Consider the following 27,720-nt stretch of genomic DNA (forward strand, 5'->3'; position numbering starts at 1 on the left):
TACCTGATTGATGTGCTATGCTTATTTCACATACCTAGATACATATAAAATTTTCTCAGGTAAAAGAAATGAGTGGTAAAAGTTCCCATACTCTGAGGGGTAGAAAAAAATTAAAGTAGACCTTGGTTTCATTAGTATGTAATATAGTTGGAGAGTAAAGAATAGTATCTTTTACTATTTATTTTTGTAACTATAAGCTAATCATATCATTGTCTATTTTTGCACCTGTAAGGTATCTGCTTAGAATGCATCATAAAAAAAGAAGTTCTGGTGATTAAGGAAATTTTGTCAGAATATGTGGCACTTAAGCCCTGAATTATGATTTGGGACTTCTGTTATCCTGAAAGGGACAAGGAGGAATGTCCTGAAGGAACCGTGTGGGGCAGAGGAGGGCAGGAGATGACAGAGACGGACAGGACACTTTAGAGTAGGGTAGGCTGAGTGTGTCCTTGGGGGAAGGGGCAGTGAAGGCTTGGAAGGTGGACTGACTAAGGCAGAGCCTCCACCCCGCGTATAAAGTGTCTTCAGCCTGTAGACCATGCAGGCTGCAGGGCAGCTACTCAGTGCTGTTGCAGGATGAAAATGGCCACTGACCCCCCTCAGGAACAGTCATAGGGGAGAGGAATAAGGGGAAAATGGGAGGGAGGGAAGAATGGGAGGATACAAGGGATGAGATAACCATTGAGATGTAACAAGAATAAATTAATAAAAAAATTTAAAAAAATAGCCACTGACGATGCATGATAGAGCAAACTACAGTAAGCCTCATGGACACTGACATTTGAATTTTATGTTGTTTATCATTATGAAAAATTGTCCTTTTCATTTTTTTCTCTGACCATTTTAAAAATATGAAAAATGTCTGTAGCGTATCAATCTGGTTTTCCTTTTTCCTTTTTTTGGAGGCAGAGTTTCTCTGTGTAGCCTTGGCTGTCCCAGACTCGCTTTGTACACCATGCTGTTCTCAGACTCAAGAGACCTGCCTGCCTCAGCCTCCCTGCGTGCTGGGATTAAAGGTGTGCACCACCATTGCCTAACTCTTTATTTTTAAGCAATTGACAATTTATTATTTATTGAAGGCAGGAGCAATACAACCAAAATAGCTTTTAAAAAATAATTTTGGTCTGGTAGCAAATATGACATGATCTTTCTATATTAACATAGTAATTTTTCCTTCAAGAGAATAGAGGAGGAAGGGACCATGGTTTCCTTAGAGAATTGTTACAGAGGTTCATGCACGAAGCAAAGGCATTATCGGTGGAAATAAATACAGGAACAGATGCCAGATAAATTTAAGGACGATTTGACAAGACTTAGTTTAGGGGAGGACAGACAAATAGAAGTGTTTGAAATTTTGTTTTGAATGATAGAATTGTGAAACAGAAAGGGGAGAAATGAGCCACTGATTGTTTGAAGGAAACTTGTGTGCTTGATGGGGGATGATTGAGTAAGATGCTGTATGTTCCGGTGGTACCTGCTACCTAGCAGTAAGACACTGAGGACTGGAAGAGGGAGAGAGGTGGGTACTGAGTGTGCAGCTTCAGAAGCCAGCGTCTTAGAGGGCGTTTTGAGACCTCAGAAGGACTCAATTCTAAGTGAGAAGGCCCTGAGGAGAGCAGAGAAGTCAGCGTGTACTCTTCAAGAGGCAAGAACGAACCTTTGAAAGATAGAGAACAGGGACACAAAGGGAGAGTGGGAACCTAAGAAGAAAGGTCCTGAACCAGTGTGGGTGCTGCCAGAAAATAAAGGGGAGCAGGACCTGGGAAAAGACCAGTGCCGTTGACAGACTCCTTAGTTCAAGTTGTGCAGTGGTGGTGGCTGAAGAGAGAGGGGCAGGTGTGCAGTCCTGACAAAGGCAGAAGAGACCGCATGGTAGACGGGGCAGTAGGAGGCAATGGCAGGCTGTCAAGCTGAGGGAGAGAGAACTAGTCATGGTCAGGTGATGGGCTTGCTGGGGAGCAGGCTTAGGAAGAGCCAGCAGGAGGGCTCTGCTCAAGGTGAGAGGATATACTTATTATTAAGTCAGGAAAATTTTAGAAAACACTTGAAGAAATGTGTTTCTGGTGAAGGCTAAGCTATAGATACTGAAAAACTATCTCTCTCTCTCTTTTTTTTTTTTGAAACCGAGAAACCAGCTGAGTGATCAGAACTAAGAGTCAGGAAGCAGAGTGGGATGTGAAGCCATGTGTACATGCAGGAGATCTGGGCCCTCAGGATTGTTGACCAAGTGTTCAGAGGCCATGTTGGAGTGTGAGTAAGGAGTGCCGGGCTTTCTGTCAGGGTAGCAGTAGCCAAGACATAGGAACAGCTCATAGAGAGGTAAGAGGATGTCCAGAAGGGTCAGCACTGCGTAGTGCTCATTAGGCAAGGCTTCCACCTGAGGGTGCTGAATTCAAATTTACACCCCAAAGTAGGGGTGTGTGTGTGTGTGTGTGTTTGCTTGCACTTATTTGTAAACTTTTGAAAACAAAAATTCTACCATTTCTTTATTTCTTTGATGCTTGCATATTATTTCAGGTTTCAGTTTTAACCAGCTGGATATACTGTATGTGTAATTTAAAATTTTCTTTTTAAAAATTCTGTGTATGTCTGTTATAGGCACAGGAAGAAATTGCTCGACTTCGACGAGAAATGATGAAAAGCTGTAAGTCTCCTAAATCCACTACAGCACATGCTATCCTTCGTCGGGTAGAGACGGAAAGAGATGTAGCCTTCACTGACTTACGAAGGATGACCACAGAGCGAGACAGTCTGAGGGAAAGGCTAAAGGTGTGCAAGTGTTTTGTCTGTCTTCATAGGTTCAACACAAGTGCAATGACACTGAGTGCTCTGTTGTGTTTTGTGTCCTAAACAGATTGCTCAGGAGACAGCGTTTAATGAGAAGGCTCACTTGGAACAAAGGATAGAGGAGCTGGAGTGTACAGTTCATAATGTAAAACAAAGCCTCTTTGGTTCTGCTCCCCATGCTTTCTCCCTTTCTCCTTACTGTGTTAAGGACGATTCCTTCATTTTTCTAAGACTGTGTTTGTAGTCCTAAAATATTTAAGGTAGTATGTATGATGTGTTAATTTCTTAATCCCATGTCACCTTTCTCACAATTGTTTTACTCTAGAAACATGACTGCAGCTTTTTATTTTTGGTATTTGGTTACAAAGCATTTTTTAAAGTTTTTTTTTTTTTGAGACAGAGTTTCTCTGTGTAATGGCCCTGGCTATCTTGGACTTGCTTTGTAGACCAGGCTGGCCTTGAACTCACAGAGATCCACCTGCCTCTGCCTCCTCAGTACTGGGATTAAAGGCATGCTCCACCATGCCCAGCTGCATTTTTGTTTTTATTGTTAAGATATACCCTCAAGAGTTTGTTCTTGTTTTTGTTTTTAATTTTATATATTTTTTATTATTATTTAATTAATTTATTCAGATTACAACTCAATTGTTATCCCATCACTTGTATCCTCCCCTTCTTCCCTCCCACTTTCACCCTATTCCCCTCCCCTAGGTCTAAGACTGAGGGGGACCTCCTCCCCCACTATATGTAAGAGAAATATAGGAGATGGGGAAATAGAAGGACCCAGAGGGTCCTAGAAACCTACAAGAAGAACATCATGATGGGTGGATCAGGGCCCAGGGGGTCTGCTCAAACTATTGCACTAACCAAGGACAATACAAGTAGTAAACATTGAATCCCTACTCTGATCTACCCAATGGACAGGACATTCTCCACAGTTATGTGGAGAGTGGGGACTAAGTCTGACATGAACTCTGGTGCCCCATATTTGACCACCTCCCCTTGGTGGGGAGGCCTGATGGCATTCAAAGGAAGCATATAGCCTCAAGAGCTTTAATTTTCATTTTAATTTATTTATTTACTTATGGAGTGGGACACAGGGCCTCATTATGTAGCCCAAGTTGGCTTTAAACCCATGGTCCTGGTGCTTCAGCCTTCTGACTGTTGGCAGTATAGTACCGCTACATTTGCTAAATTTTCAGTTTTTCTAATCTCCCTGTTCTGTTAAAAATAATCTTGCCAAATAAGAGTATATTAAGCATTTGAGATGTTCCAGATACATGTTTGCAGTGTTTTAGGTACATAAACAGTTAAGAGTTTGAATGTACTGAAACATTCGTTGAGATATTTTGCTATAATAAGTAAAAAACAGACAAGAGAGAAGGAGTTTTATTTTATAATCCTACTTTATATGTAATATACTAATCTTGGATAACAAATGAACCTTTTTGAAAATTCAGTATGTATGGTCAAACTGAGATAGACAGGCTTTATAGAAAAGCTTTGTCGTGACTTCTTTTCATTCCTGCTATGTAATACTTTGCCTATAAAACCTTCCACAGTGCTCAAGTCTATCCTAGTAGATTGTCTCGTTGTGTAAATTGTGCCGTAGCCTGTGGTCTGTAGAAGGAGCGTGTCTCCACTGCTCAGACAGGCAGGCTCCTTGGGATGGTTGGTGACTGTCCTTCTACTCGTGCAGCTTGATGACGAACGTATGGAGCAAATGTCAAATATGACTCTGATGAAAGAGACCATAACCACTGTGGAAAAAGAAATGAAATCATTAGCAAGAAAGGCAATGGATACCGAAAGTGAACTTGGCAGACAAAAAGCAGAGAATAATTCTTTGAGGTAAAAACTACATTGCCATTTAACAACCAACAGTTTAGTTTACTTAACTGGTCTGCTTTATAGTGCATTTCATATTGAAACATAATTATCTTTTACCTTCAATTTATGAAAAGATTTATAGGAAGCAGTTGTAGAAACCTCAGCAACATATAATGATGTCCCCAAAATTACTTAGCTAGGACACACCCTTACACTCATTTTAACCTTACATTTGCAACATGTATCAAGTTTAATCAAGCAGTTTTTATAATATGAGAACTGAGATAGTTAACCTTGGCATTTTATTATTTAATGTACTTTTATAACTTTAAATTCTGTCCCAAGATCTGAACAATTTAGGAAAGCTCAGACTTAGAAGCTTAGGAAAGGATGGTTTCTAACACAGGAGTAAATTGATTAGGCTTTTCGTTACATTGGTGTAATGGCACAGAGATGGCCACTAGAGCACTGTGTGGGCACCTTTCTATATATATATCTGAGGTTCTACATATTTGTTAGTGTGAAACAAAGCTACTCAGATTTCAGTAGAGCTGAATTTCTCTTTATCTGTAGACATGAAAGATGGTAGTTGATGTGGGTGTGAAATACACTCTCAGGTCTACAGATAATATCGATAATATTGGACCGCGTGTGAGTTGGTCCCAGAGTCCCCTTGACCTTCCCAGGACCCAAGGTGCACAGTAGGAGGCACTTGTCAGACCTTGGAAAAACACTTCTTCCTGACAAAACTGTTATAAGCTCACACAAAATGAAACTGATATCCAGGCAAGAAACAGCAACAAAGCACACCTTAGGAAATAAAAATAAGTAAAGAAAAGTTAAAATCACCTGTAACTCCATAACCCATGGAAATATTAGTGCAGAACTGCTTCCAGCCAGATTCATGTCCATGTGTAGCATGGAAGTGTCCTGTGTAACTGGGCTCAGCCTGTGGCAGTTCATACATGTTCTTACGAAACATCAAAACATGTTAGTGTCTTGTAATATGTGTGCTGATCTGGGTGGAGTGTGTGCTTCGTCCCTTTGGTGCAGGATCTTGCTGTGTGGTTCTGCACTTTTGCAGGACCCTGCTTTGGTAGGCTCACAGTGCGCACCCTGCCCAACAGTTTTAGGGGACTTTTTTTTATGTATACTTATTTGAAACATTTCAGTGATGTATAACTGAAACATATACACTAAAATGTCAATATTTTATATATTAAGGTTGAAAATGTTTGAGCTTCAAATCCATTACTACAATCAAGATTCTGGCTTATTCTGAACTCTTAAGTGTCTTCCTATAGTTTTTCACATACTATGCTGATTCCCTGTTGACTATTGGTTTATTTTAGGCATATAGGTATTTGGATTTTCTAAAAATTTAAACCAATGAAATCATATTGTATATGTTGTTTAATCAGGCTACTTTCCTTCTTCATGTATTCGTATCAAGTATAATTTACACTCTCTGATTGCCAAGTTGCATTCCGTTGTGTGACTATGTGCATCCACAGTTCATTATTTCCAGTTTGGGACTATCATAAAAAAAGCCACTAAGCTCTTTCCTATATAAGTCTTTGTGTGGATATATGTTTTATTTCTCTGATTAATATCTAGGAATAAATGACTGAGACATTTGACACATTTTCCTTTCAGGGAAACCATTAAAGTATTTCTTAGTGTGACTATAGCATTGTGCATTTGCTCAAGTAGTGTTGGGTTTTTCAGTAGTTACATATCCTCACTGACATTTGGTATGCTCTTCAATTTTAATACCAGCTACTATCTTGTTGTATAGTTCTATTTTAAAATCTTATAAAAATTTTAGCTTTATTGTGGAATAATAAAAATTATATATTTAAAGAATACAGTATAATGTTTTGATACATATACATTGTGAAGTGATACTTCGTGCACTTGGCTGCTTCATTCACTGCCTCCCAGGCCCTGTCTATGCAGGTGAGTACCTACAGTTGCCATGTTGGCAGTTCTTTTCTGGCCCTTTGTGCCTTTCTTATCTTTGTAAGCTAGTGGCCTTCTGTATCGAGGCTTCAATTCCATTATCTTTTGTATATTTTGTTCAGTTCTTTATGGTTATCATGAGGTTTACTACTACATTGTACAGTTAGGACAGTCTTTTTAACTGATAACAATATCATTCATTGGAAATGCAGATGAATATTGGAGATAAGTATACTTCAGGTGCATATGCACGTAAGTGGCTTTGATAGGTCATTTTGGTAGGTGTATCTTTCAGTGCTGGAAGCCCTTTTTAAAAACTACACTCATAGATCAATGCCTTATTCAGCAATCTTCAGAGAAGCTTCTTCCTACAGCAGATAGGGACAAACACAGAGGCCCACAGAATTATGCAGAGAGTGAGAGACGTTGGAACACTCAGCACTAAGTGGGATGTCTTCATCAAATCCCTCCCCTCAGAGCTCAGGGAACCCAGTGGAAGACGAGGCAGAGAGAGACTGTAAGAGCCATAGGGGATGGAGGGCACCAAGAAAACAAGACCTTCTAAATCAGCACGAGCAAAGCTCATGTGAACCCACAGAGTCTGAAGCAGCGTGCACAGGGCCTGCATGGCTCCATGCCAGCTCCTCTGCATGAATATTACAGTTTCTAGTTTAGTGTGTGAAGGGGGGCAGGGGGTTTCTCTGATTCTTGTACCTTTTATTGGGCTCTTTTCCTTCTGTCAGTTTGTCTTGTCCAACTTTGATATGATAGTTTTTGTTTTATCTTATAATATTTTATTTTGTTATAATTTAATATCCTCTCTTAGAAGCCTGTTCTTTCTAATGAGAGACAGAAAGGGAGTGGATCTGGATGGAGGGGAGGTAAGGAGGAACTGGGAGGGATAAAGGGAGGGGTTTAAAAACAAGAAAAAATACACAAATAAAATAAAACAGTAGCTGACCTTACAGGAGTGAAATGGCATTGCAGTTTTGTTGTGTATTGTGTAACACTATGCCTGCTTTTGCTAAAACACTCTTGAAGTTTATATCTAGATGTCTATAATTTCCCCAGAAGTGGGGAGTTTTTGTCAGTGTTTCTTTAAGTGTTTGCCTTTTCTCTTCACCCCTACATGGTGAACATTAGCTCTCTTGAGGGTCCTATAGTCTTTTATTCCTCTTTACTCTTTCTTTTCTAACAGTCTCTCTAAGCACCATGCCTTTGTGTTCACAGATAATTCATCTGCTTCGTCACATTGACTGCTGGTACTAGTTCATTTTTAATCTTCATTGTTTTTAAGTCCAGAATTTCTGTTGGGTTAACAATTTTAGTCTATCTGCTGAATATTTCATCTGAATATATTTGTGTTCTTGATTTCCTTGACATGTCTATTTATGTTCTATTATGACTTAATTGCCTTAATCATTTATTTTGAAAAATTGGTCATGTATCTTCTAGATTTATATTTTTGAGGGATTATGTGAAGTTTTTTTTTAATGGTTCTTGGTTTGAGTTCATGTCTGCACATTTGAAAGCTGAGTTTCAGTAGGGAAGCATCTTTACATAGTAGCAGTACAGTATTTGGTTCACACAGTGGTGAAGGCTCCGCAGCTCAGTCTTCCCTCAGGTGTGTCAGCTGAGGTTGGTGTCAGCTCAGGCTGTGGGTGTGTCCTCAGCAGCCGGGGCTGTGATGTCTGAGTGATGGTGAGGGCTGTTGCAGTGCTTCTGCTTGTTTTCTCTTTTCTCCAAGGAGAGATTATGAATGAAGACATCAGTCTTGACATCAGTGTAGCATATGTGGCACACCTATCCCCAGAGCCCAGGTCCACACATCGCTGTGCTTGGCTGCTTTTGCTCCAAGGATATGTTTGCTGCAGCAATGGTAGTGATCCTTGTGGGATGACTGGGGAAGTCAGACATGAGGAGTGACAGTGACTCTGGAGCTCAGGGCATCTGCTGGCTCATTTCGGTGATATACAAAATATCTGGTCCTGGGTGTTTGTGGAGCAGTGGTAGAGTTATAGTGCATATTGTAGGCATATACACAACGTGTGGTGACAGGCCCAGGGCAGTATTAGCCTGTGGAAGTGCTGTTTCTGGCATCTGAGCTGCCCAGATCACTTATGGCTCTGTGGTTTGGAGCACATGTGGATTTTGGAAGAATGCTCACAGTCCAAGGGCAGAAACACAAACAACATAAAAACAAACAAACAAACAAACAAACAAAAATCAAATGTTAGCATGAATGTGTAGAAACTGAACCCCTTGCACACTGTTGGGGAGAAAATAAGACAGAACCCCTCTGAAAACCAGTGTGCTGGTTGGGTTTTTTCAATTTGACACAAACCTAGACATGTCTTTGGAGACAGAATCTTAATTGTAAAAATGTCTCCATAAGATTGGCCTGCAGGGAAGTCACCATGCCATTTTCTTGATTAATAATTGAGATAGTAGAACCTAGACCACTGGAGGCTAAGTGGTTGTGGGATGTTTAAGAAAGAAACTAGTTTGACTTTATTAAATCCGGTTTACAGAAAGGCACAGAATTAAAGGTGTATGCGAGGCCTTAGCCACACCATAATCACATGTTTACAATAAACAGAAAGTTCTTAGAATAAAGGTGTGTGTTAGGGCTGAAGCACACCAAACAAGAACCAGGTTTTTACAATTCACAATCTCAGGGTTCACAATGGGAGAAAATATCCAGCAGCAACATAGTTTCATTCTTTATGGCTACATAAAATTTCATTGTGTATGTATACCATATTTTTAATCCATTTTTCTGCTGATGGGCACTTAGTTGCTTTCATACTTTCCTCATAACTATTATGAATAGTGCTGCAATAAACATCAGTAACAAGTTTCTCTGTGATATGTTAGAGTTGTTGTGGTAAATACCTAAGAACTGTATAACTGAGAATATGGTAGATTGGCTTTTAAATTTCCTTCTAGGAATTTTCATGCTATTTCCAGGATGGCTAGAAACCTCCTTTTGAGTTACACATGTTAATCCTTAATGTATCCCATGTTTTAAAATACAATATACTCAGCCAGATGTGGTGGCACACACCTTTAATCCCAGCATTCAGGAGACAGAGGCAGATGGATCTCTGAATTTAAGGACAGCCTTGTCTACAGAGTAAGTTCTAGAACAGCCAAGGCTGTACAGAGAAACCCTGTCTCTAAAAACTAACTAAACATATAAAAATATAACATATTCAGTATGCTTACTTAATGTTTTAATTCTCTACTATATGTTTATGATTAATAGCAAGAAAATTACAGTTTGGCAAAACTTTCTTTTCTGTTATTTGTTTTTTTGTTTTTCTAGTCAGGGTTTCACTGATAGCCCTGACTGTTGTGGAACTAGCTGGGTAAACCAGGGTGGCCTCAAACTCACATCCATTTGCCTCTGCCTTTTGACTGCTGGGATTAAAGGCATGTGCTACCACCACCTGGCTCAGCAAAACTTTTAAAGACCATGGGGAAATTTTTTGTAATGATTTCTCTTTATTTCTTTATGTACACTGGTGTTTTTCCTGCATGTATGTCTGTGTGAGGGTGTTGGATCCCTTGGAACTGGCATTACGGACAGTTGTGAGCTGTCATGTGGGTGCTTGGAATTGAATCTGTTATCCCCTGAAAGAGCAATCAGTGCTCTTAACCACTGGGCCATCTCTCCAGCCCCCCACAGAAAATTTTTTAATAAATTATTAACATTTCTCTGCATAGACTTCTTATACAATCATTTTAGGATCCTATGGGGCTGGAGACTAAAATGACTACATGTGACTGGGATAATATGCTTTTTAAAAATATGGCCTATTGCTGGGTGGTGGTGGCCCACGCCTTTAATCCCAGCACTTGGGAGGCAGAGGCAGGTGGATCGCTGTGAGTTCGAGGCCAGCCTGGTCTACAAAGTTAGTCCAGGACAGCCAAAGCTACACAGAGAAACCCTGTCTTGAAAAGCCAAAAAATCCCGCTTATGTAAGTGGCTTAATCTTTTTATTTTAATTGCTAAGAACTACCCTGTGGGATTGGTAAAACTACATATGTTGATTCTGTTGGTGGATGTTTGGGCTTATTACTTTCCTTCTTTACTGTAAGGAATAAGTTAGGGAGTGTGTGTGTGTGTGTGTGTGTGTGTGTGTGTGTGTGTAAATCTTTTGTTTCTATTTCTGTTTTCTATATATGGGTATATTGCCTGTATATGTCTGTGCATATGTGTGCAGTTACTGTGGAGGCCAGACAAGGGCATCAGATTGTCTGGAACTGGAGTTAGAGTCAGTTGCTAACTGCCATATGGGTGCTGAACCAGTTGAACCTGGCTTCTTTGTACGAGCACCAAGTGTTCTTAATTGCTGAGCTGTCTCTCCAGCCCCATACATGTTGTTGTTTTTTAGCCATTTTTTTTTATTCTCTTGGGTCAATAGTAGAATTTTTTGGTTACATGATAAGTATGTCTTTAACTTGACAAAAAAATGACCAAATAGTTTTCTGTCATGATTGTTGATTTAATAATGCAACTAATATTTTATGAAGCCTGTCTTTTTAGGGCTCTCAAAGAGAATTAAGCCCTATGCCACTAAGATAACTATTATAGACAGTAAGCATCTTATGATTCTAGATTCTATAAATCTAATATGATTGTAGTTTGTACTATTGAGAAATTGAGACATACTACTATTGTAATTTTACTTAATTTTTCTAGAACCCCACTTCAGAAAGGTTTGTGGATGATTTTTGTTGTTGTTATTGTTCTGCCTTCTTGGGAACATTTATTATTGTCAGTATCTGATATCCTAAAGACATTTTCTACCTTTATGTAGCTCTTTGTGAGTTGATGCAAAGAGGCTTCTATAGCTCTTTGTGTATTTTTTACTCACTTCCTTTGTAGATACTTTATTTGGTTATTTAACTTTTCATATTAATTAGCATAGGATCCTAGAATTCTCATTCATTTGAAAACTTAATGGAAAGTTAACTTGTTTCTTCTGAATTAGGCCTTTTGAGCATAGACAGATTTCAATATCAGTATCTATTATAGAACTCTGGGTAGACCAGATGACAACTATGCTAGATGGAGGAACATTTTTGTTGGATTTCTTACCACAAGTCACTTCATAGTATACTTTTCAGGATTACTTTACATATCTATCATGTGGGCCTGATTATGAGCTATTTTTTGAGGAAAGCATACTATTCTGTGCATTGAAGTTCATTTTCAACTTATTTTAGACTAATTCTTAATGCTATCAGTTTCAATCTCTTCTAGTAATTATTTCTAATATTAAAAAAAATACTGAATGAAGAGAGTGGGCAGCCTTGTCTTGCTCATGATTTTAGTGGAATTGCTTTCACTTTCCATTTAGTTTGATGTTGGCTATCAGCTTGCTGTATATAGCCTTTATTATGTTTAGGTATGGTCCTTGTATCCCTGATCTCTCCAAGATTTTCATCATGAAAGGTTTGTAGGATTTTGTCAAAGGCCTTTTCTGCATCTAATGAGATGATCATGTGATTTTTTTCTTTCTGCTTGTTTATATGGTGGATTACATTGATAGATTTTTGTATATTGAACCATCCTAGCACCCTTGGATGCAGCCTACACTTGGTCATGGTAGGTGATATATTTGATGTGTTCTTAGATTCAGTTTGTGAGTATTTTATTCAGTATTTTTACATCAATGTTCATAAGGGAAATTGGTCTGAAATTTTCTTTCTTTGTCAAGTCTTTCTATGGCTTAGATATCAGTGTGACTGTAGCTTCATAAAATGAGTTTAGCAATGTTTCTTCTGTTTCTATTTTGTGAAATAGTTTGAGGAGTATTAGTATTAGCTCTTGTTTGAAGGTCTGGTAGAATTCTGTAATAAGCCTGGGTTTTTTTTTTTGAGGGGGTGGGAAACTTTTGATAACTGCTTCTATTTCCTTAGGGGTTAAAGACTGTTTAGATAGTTTACTTGATCTTGGTTTAACTTTGGTAATGAATACAGTACTTGAATTTCTAGCTAGAGCAATAAGACACCTAAAGGAGATCAAGGGGATACAAATCAGAAAGGAAGAAATTAAAGTATAACTATTCACTGATATGATAATATACATAAGTGACCCCAAAAATTCTACCAGAGAAGTCCTACAACTGATAAACACCTTCAGCAAAGTGACTGGATACAAAATTAATTTAAAAAATAGTACCCCTCCTGTATACCAATGACAAGTGGGCTGAGAAAGAACTTAGGGAAACTACACCCTTCACAATAGCTACAATAATATAAAATATATTGGTGTAAGTCTAACCAAGCAACGTCAAAGACCTGTACAATAAGAACTTCATGTCTCTGAAGAAAGAAATTGAAGAATATATCAGAAAATGGAAAGATGACCCATTCCTGTGGATTGGCTATCTCACCCAAAACAATCTGCAGATTCAATGCAGTCCTCATCGAAATACCAACACACTTCTTTACAGACCTTGAAAGAACAATTCTAAATTTCATATGGAAAAACAAAATACCCAGAATAGCTAAAGCAATCCTATACAATAAAGAACTTCTGGCTATATCTCCATCCCTAACTTCAAGCTATATTTCAGAGTAATAGCAATAATAATAATAGTAATAGTAGACTGGTTGATCAAGGGAATAGAATCAAAGACCCAGAAAAAACCCACACACCTATTGGCATTTGATTTTTGACAGAGGAGCCAAAAACCATACAATGGAAGAAAAAAAAAAAGACAGCATCTTCAACTAATGTGCTGGTCTAACTGGATGTCTACATGTAGAAAAATGCAAGTAGATTCATATTTATCACCCTGCACAAAACTCGTCTAAGTGGATCAAAGACCTCAACTTAAAACCAGATACACTAAATCTATTAGAAGAGAAAGTGAGGAAAAACCTTGAACTTATTGGCACAGGAGACAACTTCCTAAGAAGCTCTAAGACCAACAATTAATAAATTGGACCTCTTGAAACTGAAACGCTTCTGTAAGGCAAAGGACACTGTCAACAGAAGAAAATGACAACCTACGGACCGGGAAAATACCTTCACCAACCCTACACCCTACAAAGGGCTAATATCCAAAATATATAAAGAACTCAAAAAAATAAACACCACCAAAATAATTAAAAAGATGAGGCACAGAGCTAAACTGAGAATTCTCAACAGAGGAATCTCAAATGGCTGAGAAACACTTAGGAAATGTTCAGTGTCCTTAGTCATCTGGGAGATGCAAATCAAAAGGACTCTGAGATTCCATCTTACACCCATCAGAATGGCTAAGATAAAAAAAAACACCTCAAGTTACAGGACATTCTGGCAAGCATGTGGAGAAAGGGAAGCATGCCTTCATTGCTGGTAGGAGTGCCAACGTATACAACCATTTTGGAAATCAATCTGGCACTTTCTCAGAAAATTGGGAATGGTACTACCTCAAGACTCAGCTATACCATTCCTGGGCATATACCTAAAAGATGCTCTACCACACAACAAGGACATTTGCTCATCTATGTTCATAGAAGCCTTCTTTATTATAGCTAGAAGCTGGAAACAACCTAGATGTCCCTCAGCTAAAGAATGGATAAAGAAACTGTGGTGCATTTATACAGTGGAATACTATTCAGCTATTAAAAACAAAGAAATCATGAAATTTGCAGGCAAATGGGTGGAACTAGAAAAGATTGTCCTGAGTGAGGTAATCTAGACCCAGAAAGACTCACATGGTTTGTGCTCACTTATAAGTGGATTTTAGCCTTATAGTACAAGATAAGCATACCAGGAAGCACAGACGCAGGACAAGTAAAATGGAGGATCCGAGGGAGAATGCTTAAATCTCACTCACAAGGGGAAATAGAATAGACAGAGGTAGTGATTGAAGAGAGAAAAGAAGACAGGAGAGGGAGTGCCTCTGCCTCCTCAGTGCTGGGATTAAAGGCATGCTCCACCATGCTCAGCTGCATTTTTGTTTTTATTGTTAGCATATAGCCTCAAGAGTTTGTTTTTGTTTTTTATTTTATATATAATAATAATAATTATTATTATTATTTATTTAATTTATTCAGATTATAACTAAATTGTTCTCCCATCACTTGTATCCTCCCATTCCTCTGGCTTTCACCCTATTTCCCTCCCCTAGGTCTATGACCAAGAGGGACCTCTTCCCCCACTATATGGTCATAGGCTATCAAGTCTTATCTTGGTTGTCTGCTTAGTCTTTCTTTGAGTGTCACCAGGCCTCCCCACCATGGGGAGGTGGTCAAGTATGGGGCACCAGAGTTCATGTCAGAGTCAGTTTGTGCTCTCCACAGAACTGTGGAGAATGTCCTGTCCATTGGCTAGATCCAAACCCTGACACTATTGATGATACTCTGCTATGCTTGCAGACAGCGGCTCAGCAGAGTTGTTTTCTGAGAGGCTCCACCCAGCAGTGCTTTGAAACAAATGCTGAGACTCACAGCCAAACATTGGGTGACAGGTAAAGAGTCTTGTGGAAAAGTGGTGGGAAGGAGAAAAGGACCTGGAGGTGACAGGAGCCCCACAAGAAGACCAACAGAGCCAACTAACCAGGGCCCAGAGAAACCTGCTGAGACTGAAGCACCAACCAAGGACCTTGCATGGACCGGGCCTAAGCCCACCACACAGATGTAGCTGAGGTGGGAGTAAGGGATGGGTGCCGTCTCTGAGAAGGACTCTCTTGCCAGCTTTTTCATCACTTCCCCCTGGTGGGACTGCCTTGCCATGCCAGGGGACGAGGCCATGCTCAGTCCTGATATGGCTTGATGAACAGGGATGGATGGGAAGGGGACTCCTTTTTTTCTGAGGAATAGGGGAGGGGCATGGGGAGAGGGAGGGAGAGTGGCACTGGTAGATAGGAGGGATGGGGCTGTGACCAGGATGTAAAGTGAATAAATAAAAATTAAAAACCATAAAATACTTAATGGTGGATAGAAACTATTTTAAATGCATTATTACATATTATAGGTTGGTTTATTAGTTTCCTGTTATTCTAGAATTTTTGGGTTTGGTAGTTTCCCTGGAGATTACACCTGGCTTTATGTGATAGAAAAAAACATCAATTCAATAGGTCTGAATGAAGTTATCTTAGAACAGGGTAAAAATATTTCCATATGAGCAATAGTGAAAAATGCTTCGAAAGTATATACTCAGTGACTTTTAATAGTAAGACTATATGAAGAAATCAAGGAAAACCCATGAAGTAGAAAGTTTAGTTTTAGAAATTATCAGCAAATATCTACACAAAAATGAATAAAAAGTTCTTTTCTGGGGCTGGAGAAATGGCTCAGTGGTTAAGAACAATGACTGCTCTCTCAGTGGACTGGGGTTCAATTCCCAGCACCCACATGGCAGCTCACTGTAACTCTGGGATCCAACACCATCACATAGATATACAGAGAAAACATCAATAAAAATAAATAAATTTTAAAAATGCTTTTCTTCTGGTTGTTTTCTCTAAGTCTCACAAAATAGTAAATTGATATTTGCATATGTTCACTTGTGTACCTATGCTAACTGGCTTAGCTAACTAATTATTTGAGATAGAGTATTACCATATGGCCTTAGCTGGTCTGGGACTCAGAAATCTGCCTGCCATTGCATTCCATGCACCAAGATTAAAGGTACATGCTAACATTCCTAGTTTTTTTAAAGACTTGTTTTATTTTATCTTAAATTATGTTTGTTCTGAGCAGTGATGGTGCATGCCTTTAATCCCAGCACTTGGGAGGCAGAGGCAGGTGAGTTCAAGGCCAGCCTGGTCTACAGAGCGAGTTCTAGGACAGCCAGGGTTACACAGTTAAACCCTATCTTAAAAACAGAAAAGCAAAAAAGAAATTATATGTGTATGCATCTGTGTGTCTTTATATGGATCTATACACAGTGTAGGTGCTGTGGAGGTCAGGGACAGCGGAGCTTCGTGGAGCTAGAGTTACAGATAGCTGTGGGCTGGCAGCCAAGTGGGTCCAAGGGCAGTGCATGCTTTTGATTGCTGAGCAGCCCCGCTAACTGGTCCAGCAACAGTAGGAGTTTCTGAGTTTGAGAGATACAGTTTATCCTTTCTTTCTTTCTTTCTTTCTTTCTTTCTTTCTTTCTTTCTTTCTTTCTTTCTTTTTTCGAGACAAGGTCCCTTTGTGTAGCCTTGGCTGTCCTAGACTCTGTAGACCAGGCTAGCCTCGAACCTGCCTCTGCCTCCCAAGTGCTGGGATTAAAGGCATGAGCCACCACACTCGGTTGAGAGATACACTTTTTCTTTTTTCTTTTTAGAAAATTACAAGGCCAGTTGACAATAGAATAAATTTAACTACTTATGCTAAAACCTTATTTTTCTTTCATTGTGTTCAAAATTACACAAAATTACCACCTTAGCTTTTCTACATGTTATGTATAATACTATTAATCACAACCACATTTTATGTTACTACCCCATATGTTGGGGTGCCTGAGGAACTCAGAGTTGTCAGATGCCCTGAAGCTGGAATCACAGGCAGTTGTGAGCTGTCTGACATGAGCTCAGGGCCTTTGGAAGAGTAATGCCCACCCAGCTTGCTGACCCCTGGTCTCTAGTTGCTTGGTCTCTAGTACACTTGCATGTTGAAAACTGAACTATATCCATTCAGCAAGTCCCTTCTCTCCCTTCCCCCAACACCTGTTATTTACCGTTACCATCTACTTTCTTTTTCTGAGAGTTGATTATTTTAGGTAACACATTTAAGTCGAATCTTACAGCACTTATGTATTTATGACTGACTTGTTTCCTTCATCATAATGTTTTAATGTCTTCAGAGTTCATCCATGTTATAGAAAAAGACAAAGGATGAACCATTTTGCTCTTTCTTTCTCTATTCCTACAACTTGAGCTAAGATTTTAAACACTGTATTGAATAAGAGCAGAGAGAGTGGACACCTTTGTCTCAGAGGCAGTGAGACAGTGCTTACAGGTTTCCCCCATTTAGTGTAACATAGCTTTAGGTTTGTCACAGAACCTTTCTTATGTTGATGTGTGTTCCTTCCATTCTTAATTTTTTTCAGAGCTTTTATCATGAAGGGATGTTTACCTTTCTCAAATGCGTGTTCGGTATTTGCTGAGGTTACCGTGTGATTTCTAACCCCGAATCTGCTGATGTGCTGGTACATTTACTGACCCATCCTTACATTCCTGGAATGAAACCAGTTTGGTCAGAGAATATGATTACTGTACAGGCAGACCAGTCTCTATTTTCAGAGTTCCCTCAAAATTAAGCACTCAGCTAGAGATACAAGGACATGGGAGCCAAATAGGGCACTGAAACGTCATAATTCTTGGCTCTACAGCAGTGATAGAAGACTCTAGAGCAGTGGTTCTCAGCCTTTATAATGCTGTGGCCCTTTAGTACAGTCCCTCGTGCTGTGCTGACTCCCAGCCAGTAAATGATTTGCTACTTCATTGCTGGGCTTTTGCTCCTGTCATGGGCTGTAACGTAAATGCCTGATGTGGGAGCCCTGTGCGTGTGGTGTGAGACCACAGGCCACTGCTGTCTCTTTTCTGACCTCAGGCTGGGTATTAGAGGGCTCCATGGTTGTGCTCAGACGATGAGCTCATCGCCTAGCCCCAGAGTTGAAGCTACGGACCCCTTACCTTGCCCTGCGCCAGCTGGCCTTGCTCCTGTCTGAAATACTCCACTGGTCTGCACCCTAGCCACGCCTCCTTTGCCTGCCCCCTGGAGGCCTTCCCCTCCCCCACGGCTGCCTCCTGTGGTTGTCTTCCACCATGAGGCTGTGGCAAGTTGTCCCCAGGTTCCTTGATTTGTAGTTGTTGCTTGTTGTAAAACCCTCAAAGTCGGGAGGTTCTGTTAGGCCATTAGGCTTTCATCTGCTGAGCAATCCTGCCCTCTATATATGCACAGTTTCTTCATTGTTTCCACCCCCCGGGTAGCTTTGCACAAACCAGCTTTGTGGGTATTTCTGAGATCCTTTCTGTTCTTTTGGAAGGGTCTTGGTTTTGAAGTCTTCTGTCCAGATTGCACATAGATGAGGGGTTTTTGAAAATTATATTTGATGTTGATGATGATGATTAGTGTATGTGTACTTGTGCCACAGTGTGTGCTTAGAGGTCAAATGCGGTCATCTTGCCAATTCAGTAGTTGTTTTTAATATGCAAAAATGGGCATATGAGAAAACAACATATTAGGTAGCTTAGCCAAAGAACCTGGGAGATTTTCTCTGTTGTATTTTCTTACACTTGAATCATGAGATTTCTGGAATAGATTTTTCTTGAAAGTGTCTCATGTAGCATAGGTTGGCTTTGTACTCTGAGTGGAGGATGATCCTCCTGCCTTCACCTCCCGAGGGCTGCAATTATAGCCGTTCACTGCCACCCTATCATTGAATGCCTACTTTAAGGTTTGATTTAGTTAGTAGTGACTTACCAGTTTGTCTATTTTGATTACTATGTATATTTTCTCAATTTTTATTCTTTTTCTTGTATAGGGAACAAGTGTTCTATAGAGATCCTTTCATAAAAGAAAATATATGGTTGTATAGTTTTAATAATGCAAGGATAGCTAATGTATATAATAATGTTTTAAATATGCCTAGATGTGGGAAATAACCAGCTTTTTTCCTTTTTATAACATCTATTTTGTCATATTTACACTTTTGTATTTCTTGATGGATTAAATGAAACTCTTCAGACCTTTTATATGTATTTGTTTTATGTTTATGTGTTTTGCCTGCCTGTATGTATGTGCACAGTGTGCCCATCTGCTGCCTGTAGAGATCAGAAGATGGTATCAGCTCTCTGGATGTAACTTCCTTGATCTGGAATTACAGATGGTTGTGAGCCAAACTCAGACAGGGCAGGAACACAGAGTAGGAGCTGATGGAGAGACCATGGATGGTGCTACTTACTGGCTTGCTCAGCCTGCTTTCTTAGGGAACCAGGAGCACCACCTCAGGGGGTGGCTCTCCCACATCAGTCACTAATTAAGAAAATGCCTTACAGTCTTGCCTATAGAAGAATCTTGTAGAAGCATTTTTTCATCCTAGGCTCCTTTCTAGTGTGGTACTTTTTTTTTTTTTTAACTTTTGAAGATTATAGGATAATAACATTTTCCTTTTGATTTTCTCTCTCCAAACCTTCCTGTGTAACCCCCTTTTTTCACTAACTCTTATTGCATGCATATTTGTATAAACATATATATCCCTCAATATAGCCTATTTAGTCTGTATAATGTTACTTGTAGGCATGCTTTTAGCACTGACTAGTTAGCATTGAACAACAAATTGATGTGCTCTTCCCTGGGGGAATACTATCTCTCCAACTCCCAGTTAGCCTCAGTTGCCTTTAGCTCTTTGTGTAAGGTTGACGTCTCATGGGCTTTCCCTGTCCACTTTGGCATGTCCATTAGTGGCATCGTTGGTTAGCTCACATTTAGGTGGTCATGTTGGTGAGACTTCATGGGTGTAGTTTCTGATGTTACTAGGAGACACAGTCTCACAGCTTGATCCTCTGGCTCTTACAATCTTTCTTCCTTCTCTTTTACAATGTTCCCTGAGTCTTAAACGTGGGAGTGTTTTATAGATATATCTTTGGGACAACTCTGCATTTTTATTGGTTGTGGTTTTCTGTAATGGCCTCCATCTGTTCTAAAGAGAAGCTTCCTTGAAGATGAGTGGAGTGTAGGTATAAGAACAAATGTTTATAAATTGTTAGGTATGATGCTGATTTAGTAAATTAGTAGCTGTAGGTTCTCTTCCAGTAACCATGATTTCACTAGCACTGAATAGTTGGCTAGGTTTCAGGGCCAGACATGGAATCTCTCTTATAGAATGGGTCTTAAGTCCAGTTAGTGAGCTGGTGGTTACCACCAAGCTATGTGTACCACTACTGCACCTTAGGATTATCATGGCGTGCTGGTCATTGATGTGGATTATAGCCATCATCTCTCTATAGGACTGTTGGCTGCCTCTCTTCTTAGGAATCTTGCTTGATGCTTTCATTTTTGATTGCTTTCAGTCTGGGCCTGTAAAAGTAAGGCAAAACATATTCATTTGCTATGATTATAATTATGGCTTGATTCATTTGTTTAATTTATTATTGTTGTTGTTGTTTTCCAGACAGAGTTTCTCTGTGTAACCCTGGCTGGCCTGGACTCACTTTGTAGACCAGGCTGGCCTCAAACTCACAGAGATCCACCTGTCTCTGCCTCCTGAGTGGTGGGATTACAGGCATGTGCCACTGTGCCTGGTTTATTTATTTACTTTTTTGTTTCTTCCCTCTCTTTTCATTTCTTCAGTGTGTGTGTGTGTGTGTGTGTGTGTGTGTGATTTTTTACTGTCTGTATAGCATTTTTAGTAATTAGGTATTATTTGTCACATTTAACACTTTGAGTAAAGTATAAAAATATGCCTCTCTAGTTCTTTTTTTACCTGAAAATTATATAGACACATCCAATACATATTAATCTTATCTATTCTCCACTCTCTTCCTCTAACTCTTCTCCTTTCTCCCCAGTATATTTCCCTTCACGTTTCAAGTCATACACACATACACACACACACACACACACACACACACACACACACACAAATCCTCTATATATACAAACATATATACACACATACATAAATATAGTACACACATAAACACACACACACACAACACACACACACACACACACACTGCCCATTTGCATTTGCACATGGCTGTGGGGTTATCCACTAGGGGCATGGACAAGCTACCAATGACCACTGCTTGAAAAAAAGTAACTCTCTGTCTCATATCAGCAGTCAACTACTAGTAGATCCTTGGCTAGGAGTCTGGCCTTGGAAGCCCCTCCTCCCTCCATGCTGGAATTTTTAACTACCTTGACCTTGTGCGGGTAAGCATAGTTGTTGAGAGTCTGTATGTCCAACACTCATCTTATGTCCTGAGGATAACATTTTGTAGCACTCCCCTCCACCCTCTGGCTTTTACATTCTCCCTGCCTCCTCTTCCGTGGTGCTCCCTGAGCACTTATTCTCAACACTTTGAACAGATAGGAGTCTTTGCATTAACTACTACCTATTGCAGTAAGAAGCTTCTTTCCCAAGCTTGAGAACAGTTCAAACCTATGGATAAAACCAGAATACGTGAGTACAGTACCAAGCATGGAATCCCCTCTGTGGAGCAATCCAGTCACAACAACAGTTGATTACCCCCACAAACAACCTTGTCACTATTGTACCATTGTGTCATCTTGCCTGGCAGGTCAGAGTTTTAACCTGTGTAAGACTGTCATGTCATTCCTCTACTCCCCTGGAAGCCTACATAGCACCTTTCAGCACTGTGGAAGCTAAGCCAGCAGGGAGAAAATTTATTTGGTATCTTCAGCAATAGGGTCTTCGTGCCTAGTTATGGTGGTCAACCAAAACAGCAATGGCAACCACCTATATTGTTTTGGGTGTCTCTGGGGCAGTGATTCTCAACCTGTGGGTCATGACTCCTTCACAGGGGTCACCTAAGACCATCGGAAATAACATATTTACATTACAATTCATAGCAGTTGCAAAAGTACAGTTTTGAAGTAGCAACAAAAACAATTTAAGGTTGGGGTCGCTACAACATGAAGAACTGTATTAAAGAGTCCAAGCATTAGAAAGGTTGAGGCCCACTGCTCTGGGGTATCTCTGACAAATAATTCATGAGGAGGTGTCCCATGCCTAACACAGATTTTCATTTAATAACCCATGTCTTCTAGAGCATGTCTGTTCTAGAGCATACAAGATACCTGTTCAAGCTTATTTTTGTTGTTGTTGTTGTGATACTCTTTTTTAAAAATTGGTATTTCTTTATGTTTGTGAGTGTTTTGTCTGCATTTATGCACATGTACCACATGTGTATCTGGTGACAGAGGAGGTCAAAAAGGGCATCAGGTCTCTGGAACGGGAATTATAGATGGATGTGAACCAGTTTTAGGTGCTGGGGACTGAATTGTTGTCCTCTGCAGGACCAACAAGTGTTTCTACCTCTGCAGCCCCAGTTGTTATATTCTTAGTTAGTTAGCTCACTTTCAAGTGTATTTTCATAATACTTGTATATCCTAGATTTGGTTAATCTACCCCAACCTTCATTTCATTTCTTTGAAGTTCTTTTACCTTTATACACTTAGAATTACCGTAATAGACTCGGATCGATGCCTCCTTGTTCTAGGGTTTCATCTTTTATTAGCCATCATTCCTTTGAACATTGCCTTTATTCTTATCCTTCCATTTTGATTTGGTAAATCCCAGGCCTTCTCATTTCCATCATATGTCTCTTCCTCTCTCAGTTTCCCACCATCTTACTTGGTGTTCTTGATAAAGGTGATTTTCCCTCATCTGTTTGCTCCATTTTGCTACTTGTCTCTTTAGCTTTATCTGTTAACTTGTCCATTGAACTTTGTTGTTGTTGCTGGTAAAGTTTTTATGTTAATTTTATGATTAAGTCTTAAAAAGCTGTTGTTTTTCATTTGAATTTTGTGTTCTATTTTAATGTCTGTTCGATAGTGCTGTACTCTGAAATTTGAGGGTATCTAATTCAGTTATAAGCTATTATTAAATTTTTATTGTTTTCTAATATAATTTGTGATTTGAAAAGGGGATCATTTTCAGCAGGGCTATTTCAGAGCATTAGTTTTAGCCTAGATTGAAAGTGTTGTCTCCTGAGAAGTTTTGCCAGTGTCACGAGTTTATGTATCCAACTTGGAACCAACTTTGACTTTTATTTTCTTTTATTACTAAGATTTTTATCAGGAAGAATTCTCCAAGCTTTTAACAACTGACAGGTACTGTTGGCTGATCTTCCAGTAGTGGCATAGGTCATTGGCCTTATGTGGGCTATGTTAGTCTGTTTTTTGTGATAAAGCTATCTGTGGCATCTTTTTCTTTTTGAGGCTACTGAGACAGACAAACCCAACTATGACTAGTGTAAGTTTTATGGCTTTCATTATGCAGTAGTAGACATCCCTTATAAATCATTACACATTGTCCTACACTTAAAGCACTTTTTCTAGGGACTGATGGTGCATACCTTTAATCCCAGCACACAGGGCAGAGGCAGCTGAATCTCTGAGTTTGAGGCCAGCCTAGTCCACAGAGCAAGTTCCAGGACAGCCCAAACTACATCAAGAAACCATGTCTCATAAAACCAAACCAACCAAACAAACAAATAGAGTGGCTTCACTGTTAAAGTTATTTTTATAAAACTGTGTTTCTCCTTTTTTCTCTTAGCCCACTATCACACAAATAATTGAGACTCCGTTATATTATTTTAATAAGTTCCACAGCACAATAACTGAGCAGTTATTAATCTATTCTAAACCCTCTAAGCTAATTTGGCTTCCTCCCAGCATACATCCCAGATATTTTTGCACTGTGTAGCTTTTCCTGTTCTAGCTCTCTATCCTGGTCTCTCCTGGATATCTCCCATGTTTCACTCCCCTACTTCCTCTTTTAACTCCTCCTCCCCTGGCTAGCAGGAAGTCTAGTCCTATTCTCTCTCCTGCTCTGAGATTGGCTGTAAACTGCTTTATTGTCTTATTGGGACAATTGGGGAGCAGTATTTACACAACATTGAGACAGGAGATTCTTAGAACAAGGGTTGCAGCCACATATGGAGGGGGTACAGAAATCAGCGTTTGAATTACACAATAACCTTATGCCTGCACTTCCCACATTATCTTTAAATGCTTAAGTGTGGTTTTGGTGAAAGGACTTTCATATTTCTAGAAATGGAAGTCTGTTTACTTACTTGTGGACTGTGTACTTCCTGAGGGTATGGACAATGCCATTGCTTCCTTGACACCTAGTATTTAGACAATTCCAGACAGTAAATGTTTGTAGAGTAAGTGCTGTTCATAAGAAAGATAATTATAAAAGTGAAAACCCAAAGTAAACTTAAAAGTCTAATAGCAAGGAAAAAAAGTAAGTGATTATTACTCATGTGATACTTCCAGCCAGAAAAATCATGATCTGGAGAGCTGCAGTAGAAGACTTAAATTAAGATACTAAATATTAAGTATAAGTAAATGTGATTCAATTTAACTATATAGTATGATAACTATAAAATGTGTATAGCAAAACACAACAAAGCAAGAAACCTCACTCTGTGTGTGTGTGTGTGTCTCTGTGTGTGTGTGTGTGTGTCTCTGTGTGTGTGTGTATGTGAGAGAGAGAGAGAGGGGGGGGGGAGAGGTCAACACTGGGAGTCCTCCTCTGTTGCTCTCCATCTATTTTTGAGTTCCAGTCATTCTCTTTCTGAATCTTGAGCTTGCTGTTTGAGTAGGCACCTGTCTTCCCTGCCCTTGAGCTTGCTGTTTGGGCAGGCACCTGTCTTCCCTGCCCTTGAGCTTGCTGTTTGGGCAGGCACCTGTCTTCCCTGCCCTTGAGCTTGCAGTTTGGATAGGCACCTGTCTTCCCTGCCCTTGAGCTTGCTGTTTGGGCAGGCACCTGTCTTCCCTGCCCTTGAGCTTGCTGTTTGGGCAGGCACCTGTCTTCCCTGCCCTTGAGCTTGCAGTTTGGGTAGGCACCTGTCTTCCCTGCCCTTGAGCTTGCTGTTTGGGCAGGCACCTGTCTTCCCTGCCCTTGAGCTTGCAGTTTGGGTAGGCACCTGTCTTTTCCCTGCCCTTGAGCTTGCAGTTTGGGCAGGCACTTGTCTTTTCCCTGCCCTTGAGCTTGCTGTTTGGGCAGGCACCTGTCTTTTCCCTGCCCTTGAGCTTGCTGTTTGGGCAGGCACCTGTCTTCCCTGCCCTTGAGCTTGCAGTTTGGGTAGGCACCTGTCTTTTCCCTGCCCTTGAGCTTGCAGTTTGGGTAGGCACCTGTCTTTTCCCTGCCCTTGAGCTTGCAGTTTGGGTAGGCACCTGTCTTTTCCCTGCCCTTGAGCTTGCAGTTTGGGTAGGCACCTGTCTTTTCCCTGCCCTTGAGCTTGCAGTTTGGGTAGGCACCTGTCTTTTCCCTGCCCTTGAGCTTGCAGTTTGGGCAGGCACCTGTCTTCCCTGCCCTTGAGCTTGCAGTTTGGGCAGGCACCTGTCTTCCCTGCCCTCTCCCACCCCAGCGCTGGAATGACAAATGCATGCTTCTAGGCCAGCCTATCATTTGAGTACTGTGGTTCTGAACTCAGGTCCTCATGTTTGCACAGCAGGCATTTTACCGACTGTGCTATCTTTCTAGCTCCTTACTTAGTTAATTTTCTGTACTGTGGTTTTTAAATAATGACAGTATTAAAAGTGAAAACATATATTAGTGTCCTTAAAAGCTTTTAGATTTAAATAGCAGAGATAGTTTTATAAAATGGTATTTTAGTTTTTAAAGTATAAAACATGAAACTGTGTACAATTTTTTATTTTTATTTTTTGTTTTCTGTTTCAAATTTCAGTAAGCAGTTCCTAAAAAGTAATTTTTCTCCTTTTGTTAAAAAGATGTTTCACTTTTAATTTTAATAAAATTTTTTTCATAAAAAAAGCTTTTAGATTTAACTATACTAAAACATAAAAATTCCAGAATTAGTTTTTATTATTAAAATATTTGCAGACTTTTATATGAAAATACAGAAAAAGATCTTTCTGATACTCAGCGACATCTTGCTAAGAAAAAATATGAGCTACAGCTTACTCAGGAGAAAATTATGTGCTTGGATGAAAAAGTTGGTAAGTTTTTTTCTTTTATTGCCTTTTATATTTCTTAAGTTTGGTAGAAGTATACATTTTTCTTTTCTTTAGTTCTAATACATACATATATATACATATATATATACACACACACATATATATATGTGTGTGTGTATATATATACACTTAAGGAGAGGCCGTTAGGTTTAAGTTATGGCTTGAAGTTTGTAAGTAAAGAGGTAGTTAAAGCTACAGCTCCTTTTTCTTTCTGATAATTACTTATAATCTGATACTATTTGTATAATGTTGCAGCTTACTCAGAGCTATTGAGAGGAATTGTATATGTATTTCCACTTTGGGTAGAAAACATTCACATATTTGTTCAGTCTATAACAGTGTTTGAGTTTACAAAATCACTTTGATAAAAATTTTCATTTATGTTGATATAATCACATCTTACTGTCCTTTGAAGCAACAGATAAATTTTTGTCAGGATTATGGAAAACTAAAGAAGAGGAAATTAAGACTGGGCAGTCAGCCCACCACTGACTAACACTTTAATTTTATCACTGTAGGAGGTAGAGACAGGCAGATCTCTATGAATTTGAGGCCAGCTTGGTATACAGATCAAGTTCTAGGACTGACAAGGTTACACAGAGAAAACTCTCTCGAGAAGCCAAAAAAAAAAAATAAATTTTTTTTTAGTATTTGGAATTTTCAGGAAAAAAAATAGTCTTTCCCAGCAATACATACAAGTAACATTATAAGGTCTGAGCAGGTTGCATTTAAATATTTACACAGATACACACATAGAACAGTTAAAAAAAAAAAGAGGCCGTGAATTTGAAATATAGTAAGGGGGCTACATGTGAGGGCTTAGAGAAGGAAAGGCAAAAGGAGGATGTGTGTGTGTGATGTAATTGTGGTATAATCTAAGATAATTGCCTAACTCTCCCGTTGTTTAGGTAGCATGAGTAACTAGGTAGGTGGGGTTGCTGTTGATTGGGACAAGAAATACTCAGAGACAGTATAATAAGATACCATATATATAAACAGTATTTTAAAATCATGAAGTCACCTAGGGGGAGGAAAAACAAAACCAAACCAAAAAACAGGAGAAGGGAAGCCAATCTAGAATAAAAAGAAACCAAAGAAGTAGGAAGAAGACACAGAAGTGACTCTATTTGGAAAGAAAGGTGTTTTAAAGCAGAGGGTATGACCTCTTCTCAGAATCTTTGAAAAATAGAATAATATGGGGCTAAAAATATCAATTAGCTTTAGCATATTGGCAGTTTTCATAACGGTGACCAAAAAAAGCTCAGAGTGTTATTTGTGGAAGAGGCAGTGGTTTAGGAATGGATGAGAAGACAAAATATGCGCTCGCACACACACACACATACACACACACACACACTCACACACGCACACACGCCTTCACACTAAGAGGTACAGTCAGAATCCCTGAAGTGAGCCAGGAAAGCAGTAAGACCCACTTACACGTGGAATGTCCACTAGTGGCAGTGG

General features: G+C 39.5%; 1 protein-coding gene across 6 annotated transcripts in view; it reads left to right on the plus strand.

Moving 5' to 3' along the window:
- TSGA10 (testis specific 10) overlaps positions 1 to 27,720 on the plus strand; it is a 96,516-nt gene that overhangs the window by 26,994 nt on the left and 41,802 nt on the right. For all 6 annotated transcript variants that reach the window (XR_014773696.1, XR_014773697.1, XR_014773698.1 and 3 more), the window contains 4 exons: positions 2,599 to 2,769; positions 2,855 to 2,932; positions 4,487 to 4,638; positions 26,120 to 26,235. Coding sequence is in view for 2 of the 6 variants with exons in the window: in XM_084753261.1 (XP_084609387.1) it covers positions 2,599 to 2,769; positions 2,855 to 2,932; positions 4,487 to 4,638; positions 26,120 to 26,235 (517 nt within the window). In the remaining 4 variants the exon portion in view is untranslated. The remainder of the gene's footprint in view (positions 1 to 2,598; positions 2,770 to 2,854; positions 2,933 to 4,486; positions 4,639 to 26,119; positions 26,236 to 27,720) is intronic.

This window comes from Acomys minous (genome assembly GCF_964271855.1).
Source record: "Acomys minous genome assembly, chromosome: 13".
In the NCBI taxonomy this organism is placed as follows: domain Eukaryota; kingdom Metazoa; phylum Chordata; class Mammalia; order Rodentia; family Muridae; genus Acomys; species Acomys minous.